The following is a 12,050-nucleotide window of genomic DNA, read 5'->3' on the forward strand; positions in this document are numbered from 1 at the left end:
ACTATTGACCTTAACTGTCTCTGATGTTGTATGTGGTATCATAGTAATCCCTGACCATGAAGACATCACTAGTTATGTGGTATTATGTTTGGTTCAGGAGTTGTGATGAAAAATGCATAATTAGGCTATGGCGGAAAGTAAAATGGTCTCCATGACAACCATGATTCAATTTTGCAATGGCTTAATATCTGAAAATGTTCAGAGCCCCAAACTGTATAAGTGTACCAAGTTTCAAGCTTTTCTGAAGGGGTTAACAATTTTGCACATATCCCCTCTACCATAAAACAGTACTTTAGGAAGCCGAAAATTGACATAAAGGTGTGGTTAAGAAACCCCTTAGAAAATAACTTTCCACCACTTGGATTCCTTAAGACTTTTAGTATGTTATTAATTACATATGCATGAGTCAAAAACAGTTGAAATTGCTTCTGTTGCAATTTTTGAGAGGTCCACCCATATTTTCTCACAAAATGCCTGTACTATAAGGAGATGAGACTTTATCCATACAACTGACCTAAGTCAATGGTGATTATGCTACTTATGCTGAGCTGTGGTTGTGACATACTGAGCTTGTTTGTTATGTGTAGGAGTTAGAGGTTGAAAGTGCGTCAACACACTTTGTCATTCACAACAAAGTGTGTTTTTATTTTATTTATTGAGCATCGGGTGGTGTTTGTGTGACGGTGCAACATGTGACACGGAAAAAGGGGTGATTTGTAAGCGTGTGTGTGTGTGTGTGTTTGTGTGTGTGTGTGTGAGGGGTGGTGCTAGAGGGCCAGCACAAAGGGCAGAGGGTTATTTCTCTGAAAGTACAATGTAAATCTCTGTGTCTTTTCTCCAGGATCCCGGTCAGGATGAGAACAGCGCTGCTCTTTGTTTCTCTCCTGCCTGCTCTGACAGCCATAGCAGGGGCAGCACCAGGTAGGAAAACAATCCATTTTGAAGGAGTTTTTGATGCAACCGTTCCTGTGTATGGCATGGTATATAAAGGTCATTTGCACACTTTTTATAGTGTCTTAACAGCGCAAGGATTGCTAAGAACAATTAAACCAAAATGGCTTTGGCTTTGGATTTTTCCAAAGCCAAAGTTTTGAAGACAGTTTTGTTTTTTGTAGTTGTTTAAATATTACTTATTATTGTTACTGTGGGGTCTTTGGGTTTGGTATCCAATATTGAAAAACCTTTGAGAGCATCTAATACATCCATCCAGTAGTCACATAATTTTGGACACGACCACAGAATATGAGTGTGATTGCCAATGTGCTGTCCACATTTTCTCAAGGGATTATATGAGCCTGTTTGGTTCCATTCAAATGTCACTTGTGGAGTTCTTAAATATCTAATTTTCCACCTGAACTCTCTCCAGATACTAGAACTGGTCTCTAAAGGTGCTTCTTCACAAGCCTGTCCCCAGGTTTCAGTAGTAATGGTTGTGCCAATTTCAGTCTCAATTGTAACCTTGCCAAACTACTGGTCCTTTTAACATACAAAAACCACACTTGTTGTATCAACAGCAGGGAGCGCTGACCTTGTTGTGTCCGTGAAAAATGGCAAAATCCGAGGGGAACAAGTGACGCTGAAAGGCACCGAGAGGAGGGCCAAGCAGTTCCTGGGAATCCCCTTTGCCCGGCCCCCAGTGGGATCACTCCGCTTTGCTGCTCCCCTAGACGCAGAGCCCTGGGAGGGGGAGAGAGATGGCACACAGCAGCCCCCCGTGTAAGAGTGCATGGTAGACACCAAAAGGGGGAACAACACATTACAAGATTTGCTCTGTAATTGCAGAGGTGTAATGTAACAAACTACATTTACGCAAGTAGCTACTTTACTTGAGTACAGGTTTGAGGCACTTGTACTGTACTTAACTTGACTATTTTATTTTCATGCTACTTTATAATCCACTACAATTCAGTGGAATTTTTAAAAACTTTTTGCTCCCCTACATTTCTTTGATAGTTTAAGTTACTAGTTACTTTACACATTAAGATTTTAGCACACAAAACATATGAAGAGTTAAAATAAAAAAATATATAAAATATTATATACTGTACAACCCAACAGTATGTAGGCCTAAAAGCACATATGAAACATTTTAAAAAAGTCCTTTCTAGTGAATGCAAAATGGCATGGTTCCAATATCCCTATTTGAGAATCTGCTGGTTTCTCTTTTAATAATCTTAATAAAAAAAATTAAAAAAAAATCCACAATGTAGTTTTCAGCTACTCTTTACACCTTTGTCTAGATGACACACACACACACACACTTTTCTTTCTTTCCATCTCCCCAGGTGTATCCAGGATCCAGAACAATTTGTAAATGTCAATGTCATGCAATCCACCCCACCACAGATTTCAGAGGACTGTCTGTATCTGAACGTTTACACTCCAGCCAATGCGACAAAAGGTGACAGACTACCGGTGGGTTAAAGAGACAGCTTGTGTGTATTCATGTAAAAGCGTGGACAAATGACAGAATCGAAAATGTTGACAAAATGTACAGTGTCGATGCAACAGCCGCCCTGCATTAAAGACTCACTTTGTGAAGGGAGCCACTAACTTCTGACGTTGCTGCACTGCTGTGGATAGTAATGTCAAGTGTTTATGTTATATGGTCTGAATGCTTTAAAGGAGGAGATGCTGATTCTGGAGAACGCTTGTTCAAAATCAGTGAAAATGTATGAATGATGATCAATGCATACACACTGTTTACAGTATTTAATGGACACACCTTTTAAGTGACTCTAAAAAGAACAGTCTTGTAAACATGTATTTAGTGTAATGCATGGCAATGATGCCTGTGTTGTGTTTGTGTTCCCAGGTGATGGTGTGGATCCATGGAGGAGATCTGTCAAGCGGTGCAGCCTCTCAGTATGACGGCGCCCCGTTAGCCGCCTATGAAAACATAGTGATGGTCGTTATACAGTATCGCCTCGGCATTCTGGGATTCCTGAGGTAAGGAATAGTGTTGTTTGACACACTTCTGTCACTGCTTTCAAAAAAAGGAATAATAAACTATGAGAAAAGTTTGAAAGTATGTGATTAAAGCAACACATCCTGACTTTTCCTGTTCCCAAAGCACTGGTGACGAACACGCCCGGGGTAACTGGGGTTTCTTGGATCAGCTGGCAGCCCTGAGATGGGTCCAGGCAAATATTAAGGCCTTCGGCGGAGATCCACAAACAGTCACAGTCGCAGGACAATCGGCAGGAGGCATCAGTGCATCCATACTGGTAAAAAAATCTATATATGAAACGAATCCATGCAGTGGTGTGCACAGAGGGAGATGCAGTGGGGGCAACCGTGCCTAAATCTCCCTTTTTGAAATCATTGTTCGGCTAGTTGGACTTCCACACTTGCCCTCTGATCCTCCTCGACATTTTATTTTTATTTTTTATCATGTCCATTTGTGAAGTGATTGTATACACATTTTCCCCAATAAACAGACTCTGTCTCCACAAGCAAAAGGACTGTTCCAGAGGGCGATTTTTCAAAGTGGCGTATCAACCATTGGCAGCTACACTACAAGACAACCTTTGGGTCTTACCAAGGTACTGCAAGATGAGTAGATTAACAGGAATTTGCTTTTGGAATTAAGGCCAAAAAACTAAATTGATTTATTTTCAATGCATAAATATGGTTAGTTAACAAGTTGCCTATTTACAAACCCAGACACAGAGCGACAGAAGAATACCATCAGGGTCGGTTTTTGAATCCACTTTATAGATTCATTCTTCTTAAAGCTCTTTTGTGGTCCCCACCAACTCAGGCCAACACTCTTTTTACATTTTACATTTCTACATTTCTTACAGCTATGTTGCTTACTGTTGCATTTCCAGCAATAGTAGCCTAAGCAAGCTAATGGATAGCTAATAGCCTAGATCAATATGCTTAATACTTTTTTAGGAATGATACTTTGACATTTTGACCTTGATTTTCAGTCTTGTTTGTTTGCAGCACTATTTTTAGCACTGGACATAATGAAAATTAAGTGGAGTCTTGAAAGCAATATATTAATCTTATAGCATTTAACAATGTATGTACACCAGAGTAAAATAATAGATTTACATTATTAATATAGATTTACTTTGTACTTGTGTTTCACTCATCTCTTCCTTATTACTAGATTGCTGCCAGCCATGCTGGATGTGACCGCAGTAGCACACAGGAACTGGTCCAATGTATGAAGGGAAAAAACCAAGAGGAGTTGGTTGAAGTCGCCAAAAAGGTAAAAGGTCTTTTGAAGATATACAACATACTGTAGATGTTACAGGGGTATTTAGCTTAACGTGTGTGTTTTATTATTACCTGCAATTGTTTTTATCCTTTTTAACTTTCAAAATATTCAATTTAAGGGAAGAGACCAAAGTAAAGCAGAACACGTGTGATGAGAAAACTAGGATTAACCTATACCAAAGTAAATAAATAAATAAAAGTAGCAAGTTGAGAATGACTTGATTCCTGACATCATATCAAAAGCAATTCAGCCTTATCTATAAATAAACATGCTGTTAATGTTATGCAGTACTATTTTTTTTGCATACCCTAGAACTACAGAGAGGGGCAACACACGTATAGAAGGATAGAAGTTTGTCTAGTTTCAGTGTAAGGCAAGGCAAGGCAAGTTTATTTATATAGCACAATTCAGACACAAGGCCACTCAAAGTGCTTTACAGGGGCAAGTTTAGAATACATAAAACACATTATAAAACATTTAAAAGCGAATAAAAGAAGCAAATAACAAAAAATGAAAACTCGATTTAAAAGCAAATAAAATTAAAATTGCAGGTTAAAATGGAAACAAAAAAGTCTTCAGACTCGATTTAAAAGAACTGAGAGTTGCAGCAGACCTCAAGTTCTCTGGGAGTTTGTTCCAGATTGTTGGTGCATAATAACTAAAAGCTGCTTCTCCTTAGTGTAAAAAAATGCTCCATCAGAATTTCAAGTGTCAAGCCTAATTTTTGCCACAAGATGGCAGACTGCTGCTAAACAGCCATTGAGAGTGTGGTACCCCCTCATCCGCTTGGCCAGTGTTGCACTGATGTTGATGAATAACAGTTAGTGTGGCCCTGTGTTCAGATGAGGATTTACTTGGGAGCCGTGGTGGATGGAGAGTTTCTGACGGACACAGCAGAGGAGCTCCTGAAGAAGAAAGAAGTGCTGAAGGTCCCAGTCATGATGGGGATAACCAACCATGAGTTTGGATGGATTCTGCCTCAGGTCACTCACACACTTCTCAATGCTTTCATTTTAAAATAATGTTCAGATATGATGTACTTTTCCCCAGCCTCTTTGCCTTTATAGCCTCGGTAAACCTGCTCTAAAATAATAATAAATCAATATATGATATCAAAGTTGGCTGTCATATTAAGCGTTTACAAAAATCTGATCGAAAATAAAAGTTCATAAATATTATAACTCTTTGTTAACAAAAAACAGTTTGACAAGACTGTGTGTGTGTGTGTGTGTGTGTGTGTGTGTGTGTGTGTGTGTGTGTGTGTGTGTGTGTGTGTGTGTGTGTGTGTGTGTGTGTGTGTGTGTGTGTGTGTGTGTGTGTGTGTGTGTGGCCATATCAAGCGGTCTCAATGGCAATAGTTGTCGTTTTTGTAGAACGTTCGGCCAGAGGACTGCCGTGATTGGTTCAAAATACACTCAACAAAAATATAAACGCAACACTTTTGTTTTTGCTCCCATTTTTCATGAGATGGACTTAAAGATCTAAAATTCATTCCAGATACACAATTGTACCATTTCTCTCAAACATTGTTCACAAATCTGTCTAAATGTGTGATAGTGAGCACTTCTGCTTTGCTGAGATAATCCATCCCACCTCACAGGTGTGCCACATCAAGATGCTGATCTGACATCATGATTAGTGCACAGTGCCTTAGACTGTCCACAATAAAAGGCTACTCTGAAATGTGCATTTTTTTGCTTTATTGGGGGTCTGGGGACTCAGAACCAGTCAGTATCTGGTGTGACCACCATTTGCCTCATGCAGTGCAACACATCTTCTTCGCATAGAGTTTATCAGATTGTCGATTGTGGCCTGTGGAATGTTGGTCCACTCCTCTTCAATGGCTGTGCGAAGTTGCTGGAAACGGCTTATGGTGGAGAAATGAACATTCAATGCACGAGCAACAGATCTGGTTGACATTCCTGCTGTCAGCATGCCAATTGCACGCTCCCTCAAAGCTTGTGGCATCTGTGGCATTTTGCTGTGAGACAAAACTGCACATTTCAGGGTGGCCTTTTATTGTGGACAGTCTAAGGCACACCTGTGCACTAATCATGATGTCAGATCAGCATCTTGATGTGGCACACCTGTGAGGTGGGATGGATTATCTCAGCAAAGCAGAAGTGCTCACTATCACACATTTAGACAGATTTGTGAACAATGTTTGAGAGAAATGGTACAATTGTGTATCTGGAATGAATTTTAGATATTTAAGTCCATCTCATGAAAAATGGGAGCAAAAACAAAAGTGTTGCGTTTATATTTTTGTTGAGTGTACTTACTGTGTAATAAGAACCAAAGCATAGCCCCGCCTCATCTTAACCGAATTTCTGAAAGGTTTATCAAACTCAAATGACAATATCTTTCATTTGGAAAGATAAATATGCCTGACTCTTTCCAGATGCTTTACTATCATGCAACTGACTCCTCATATAACATAGTTAGAAGGATTTGGGTTCACAGAGGCTTTAGAGGGTTATTATTTGTTAGTGAACTCATTTTGATTGATGGTGTGTCATGTTGTTCACAGAGCTTCGCCCCTCCTGGCTGGTTCAACGGCATGAACAGAGAGACAGTTCTAGCAGTGATGAACATGTTCAATCCTGCAGGGGTGAGTTCCACATACTGGTTGATGATTATAATTCATTGATTTTTAATTGAAGAGTTTTTTTTTTTTCTTTCTTTTTAATATTAATTAATATGTTATTTCAAAAGACAAGTTTTCAAATATTATTGTTTTATTGACAGTTATATTTATTTTTAAGTTTTTTTGTAATTAGTATGATTTACTATAAAAAAATAGATAACCAAATTGATTTTGTGGGCCATTTTGAGGCAAGCGTACACAAATTCCCAGAGAAAGAAGTCTGTCACACACATAAAAAAGTAAAAAAAAACTGAATAGGATTCAAAGAAAAAGGTGAATGGCAGTGGCCCATCCATTGTTAAATATCCCTTTAAATGATCCAACCTTCCTCTACCTGTTCCAGGCCTCTGCTGCCAACGGCCTCATTGCAGACGAATACCTGAAGGAAGCTCACACCCCGGAGGAGATCAGAGACGCGTTCACTGAGATTATGGGAGACCTGCTGATGACGCTGCCTGTGGTCAAGGTGGCCGGATACCACTTAGGTCAGAAGGGCCACAGAACCAGCATCCAAAACCAATGGCCCACACTAGCACAATTCACACATGATAGATATGTGTTGCTCCTTAACTGTCATTTCGGCTTTGCGTTTTTTTCATTTTATACATCCAAAAATTCCATGTACACTATTGAAAATAGCTGTGAGTCCTACTGTTAATTTTTTTGTTTTCACCAAACATTTAAAGGGGCAGTGTGTAGAATGTATTGCCCTTTTCAGAACAGACTAGGTAGAAATGGATTATAATATTCCTATGTTGTGTTTTCATCAGTGTATAAGCGCTTTAAAATCATAGAAGTTGATTTATTTTATTGTATTAGGATTACCCTTTTATATGGAGGCCGCCATGTTTCTACAGTAGCACAAAACGGACATACTTAACAACCTTACACGTTTTTAAGATATATACAGTATATATAAAGGGTGCTCTGGTGCACCTCTTGGAAGAGAAAGAAGAATAACTATAGAATAAATAACTGAATACATCTTCACCTCATCACTTGATATTGTGGAAAGACTTGAGGCAGTGGTGGATGATGCCATCTTTAGAAACTAGCTTCCTGTCTGTGGAGGCCACGGTAGCTTTTGTAAATTATTCGAAAGGGGGGGGGGGGGGGGGGGTTACCAATTGAGCATTGAAATCTAGGACTTTCACCACTTGATGCCACTAAATATTCAGGTATTACACACTGCACCTTTAAGGAAAGCAGCCCTTAATAGTGTAAATGCATGGCCCTGCAGTGAACTACGATAATTACCTGCAAGGTCTAGCTAATTCCTCTAGTGTTTTAACCTTCATCACAGCCCCAAGCAAACACACAACTCTTGACCTTCTCTCCTCTGTGTATTTAGATGCCGGTGTTCCTGTTTACATGTATGAGTTTGTGTACCAATCCCAGATATACAAACACAGCAGACCCAGCTTTGTGAAGGCAGATCATGCAGACGATGTGGCCTTCATGTTCGGTGGATGTTTCTGGAACGGACACATCAAAATCACAGGTGGGGTCCGGTGGAATATGCTAACCATTATACAATCATATGAAAAAGTTTGGGAACCCCTCTCAGCCGGCATTATAATTGACTCTGCTTTCACAAAAAAAAGATAAAAGTGGTATGTCTTTAATTTACCAGGAACAGCTAAGTACTGGGATGTTTTCCAAACAAAGATTTTTTGAAAAGCAGTATTTGGTTGTATGAAATAAAATAAAATGTGAAAAACTGGCTGTGCAAAAATATGGGTACCCTTGTGGTTTTGTTGATTTTAATGCCTGTAACAGCATGTAAAACTGATGACTTTAAACACAAAGTTGGTTGGATTATGTTGTTAAGCCTTGAACCTCATAGAAATGTCTGTTTAATCATGAGAAAATGTATTTTAGGTGCCTAAATGCAAGTTGCACTTCTTTTTGACTCTCTGCTGAAGTGAGACAGAATGGGATCATCAAAACTGCTCCCAAAAGATCTTAAAAACAATGATTATTCATTATCATGGTTTAGGGGAAGGCTACAAGAAGCTTTCCCAAAGGTTTCAATTGTCAATTTCTACTGTAAGGAACGTTGTCAGGGAATGGAAGGACACAGGCACAGTTGCAGTTAAACCCAGGTCTAGCAGACCAAGAAAAGTACAAGAGCGGCATATGCGGCGGATTGTGAGAATGGTTGCACACAACCCAAAGATCACCTCCAAAGACCTGCAAGAACATCTGGCTGCAGATTGTGTATCTGTACATGGTTCAACAAATCAGTGCAATGTTGCCGGCTGAGAGGGGTTCCCAAACTTTTTCATATGACTGTATATAGTTAGCAGAAAAAGTAAGGAGGTTTGTGTTTGGTCGAGTATTTCTTTGTTGTAACAATGCTTCTTGGCAATACATTCTATACCGTTGGAAAGAGTGTTTTTTTCCCTTTTTAACTGGTGACACATTTGCTTTTGTGGGTTGAGCAGCAGAGGTGAGTATGTGAATTGTGCCCATGAAAAACTTGCCAAATCTTCTCTGCCAATACAGTTATTTACAGTATATTTACTTATAGATCAGACATGGTCATTTCATGCCCCAAGCTCTGGGACTTGGTCATAGATAAGAGAATGAGCGGGTGGGAGAGTAATCACTCAGATAATGGAATTTTCAGTGTTTGATTTTGTTTGTGTGCATTTGTGTCTTCAGGCAACACAAACAAGGAAGATGAAAGTCTTTGTAGGACCATGATGGGCTACTGGGCCAACTTTGCCCGCACTGGGTGAGTAGTACACACTGAGAACAGCTATATCAGTGACACAGCTCAGCAACATGGAACTTTTCTTTGCAGTACATGTTTTTACTTTGGTTGCAAGCACACCAAAGGAAGGAAATGCACATGTCTATATGAACATGTGGTATACAGTAGAGGCTAAGCCCTGAGAGGCTATAGGGGAGAACGGGGTAAGTAGGCACACTGTTTACTCTAGTGAGAATTGCTCATCACCTAAACATCTTTCAATAGTCATTCCTACATTAAATTGAAGCTTAAGGTGTTGGCTTGAAATGTGTACCCCTCACTTTTTCTATCTTATTGTAATAAAGAAGAAATTAATCATCAAAGACACCCTTACACATTGTGACAACCAACCCCATCAAGGGGTCAGTTGTCAAACAATATGGGGTTGTTTGTCACAATGTTATTTTAATGGGAATAATCTTAAAAAGAAGGCAAGAAAGTAGAACTAAATTTGAAAGTTTAATTGCATTGTCAAGTTGACAAATAGGCCTACATAACTTACTGTAGCCTTGGCAGCTGGTCTAGCTTGGGATGCACTGGGTTGTTTTGATTTTGTTGTCCTTTTTTCTTTTGCATGCTAGCTGCCTTTTCCTGCTCTATGCTCTCCTTCTCTGGGGTGTCAGTGAGGATACAGCTTGACAATTTATTTTGTTATTGGGTTCCTTTTCTGGCTGCAGCATTGAGGTAACATGTGACAACCAACCCCCCAAAAATGTGACGACCAACCCCAACTTGAATTTCTTGCTAGCATCAAGGCCAACAACCATCTGACAACTAATTAGCTTGCTAACCACAATCTAAACTATAGTTTACCCTTCACACTTTGTATGGGTAACAAGTGTTTTGTTATAAACCCATTGTGTAAAAGCCTAGAAGAAAAATACTGAGGAGCTAAATATTTTCAATTTGACATGAAAAACACAAACACTCGTCTCACCTCAAATTCAGCAGTCTAACTCCAAGGAAGACTATGTAGGTGACCTCTGATCCCAATTCTGGATATTTACATACCAAAATTTCACAGACAGCGCCTTCTGGTTCCGAGATATAACGATTGTGACAACCAACCCGTGTGACAAATTACCCCGTTCTCCCCTACCATGGATTACCTTCTTGATGCTCTTTCGCTTTATCTCCTGAATGAAAGTCTGAGTCTTACTTGCAATTAAAAACATTTGTTAAGTTTATATGCACTTTCCTTAACTCTTATATGTTTAACAACGCACAAACAAGGACTCTTACTGCAGCGGGTGTGTGGCGCGACATAACTGTGTGTGGTCAAAAATCCTTTATCTAATCCCGGGTAGAAACATCAGTGGAACCAAAGTTTGGTTCCTGCTGATACCTATGTTGCTCTTACACACGGTGTACTGAGCAATGGGAAAGTAAAATACATGATGGAAAATGTTTGCCTTTTTCAATTCATGCAACAAATTAAAATAGATAACGTTGAAATTATTTTCTAGTTAACATGATCCGTGCAATTAGTATTCTAGTTATAATTCTACACAATAAGGCATTTGCTTTGGACAAACACATGCATACATATTAACAGACATGTTTCTGTAGGCGTATTAAATCAGTGGCAAACATTCTATATAGGCTACGTGGATGATTCTATTTGCTTATTCCATTAATAATCTGTGATGTTTGAATATGTGTCCTCCTCAGCTCCCCCAGCGGTCCTTGTCTGGTGTCTTGGCCCCAGTATGACAGGCAGAAGCAGCAGTACATGGAGCTGGACCTGATCCCTATAGTCAGACTCAAACTCAGAGAGGCCAGGGTCCACTTCGCCATGGTGACCCTCCCTCACAAGCTAGCACAGTTAGCAGCAGCCGAACATGGAAACTGACCTGTCTGTGCAAGCTCTCATGTATTGTTTATGAAGGTCCCACGTTTGAGCGTTTGTATGCATTATCACATAAACTAACTGGTCTTTGTCTCATCTATGTCTTCTCTAACTTTGAATTCAATGTAAGTGTCTTTTTTTTTTTTTTTTTTAAGATATTTTTTTGGCATTTTTTATGCTTTATTGATGGTGTAGAGACAGAGTTGAAATGGGGCAAAGAGGGGAGTGACATGCAGAGAACGACCGCGGGCTAGAATCGAACCCGGGTCCGCTGCTGGCCGAGGCCCATGGGGGGGACGCCCTACCAACTGAGCTAAGGGCGCCCCCAAGTGTCTTTTTTCTATAGATGTGTTTTGTAACATAGCCGTGATTTAAAGGAATTCCTTTCATTGCAAAGAAATTAATAAACGGGTGTCCTGTTTGAAACACGGATTGCATGGTTTTTAAGCAGTTTGAAATAATTTTTGAGAGAGAACCGAAACTATAAAAGTCAGTGAGTGCGAGCGGTATTTTCTATTGCAATTTGAAATTCAAAAATAGATTGACCATAAATAGCGATAGATTT

General features: G+C 39.6%; 1 protein-coding gene across 1 annotated transcript; it reads left to right on the top strand.

Moving 5' to 3' along the window:
* Positions 1-854: 854 nt before the first annotated feature.
* LOC307250328 (fatty acyl-CoA hydrolase precursor, medium chain-like) lies at positions 855-11,488 on the top strand (the record flags this gene model as incomplete). The annotated part of the gene is made up of 13 exons (XM_080027376.1): positions 855-921; positions 1,515-1,716; positions 2,286-2,415; positions 2,816-2,949; positions 3,074-3,227; positions 3,441-3,545; positions 4,121-4,222; positions 5,074-5,214; positions 6,762-6,842; positions 7,222-7,363; positions 8,230-8,379; positions 9,546-9,618; positions 11,308-11,488. 13 exons carry the CDS (start codon positions 855-857, stop codon positions 11,486-11,488), a joined length of 1,662 nt encoding a protein of 553 aa, XP_079883502.1.
* Positions 11,489-12,050: the final 562 nt, after the last annotated feature.

Source organism: Ammodytes marinus, assembly GCF_949987685.1.
Source record: "Ammodytes marinus genome assembly, chromosome: 5".
NCBI classification, from domain to species: domain Eukaryota; kingdom Metazoa; phylum Chordata; class Actinopteri; order Uranoscopiformes; family Ammodytidae; genus Ammodytes; species Ammodytes marinus.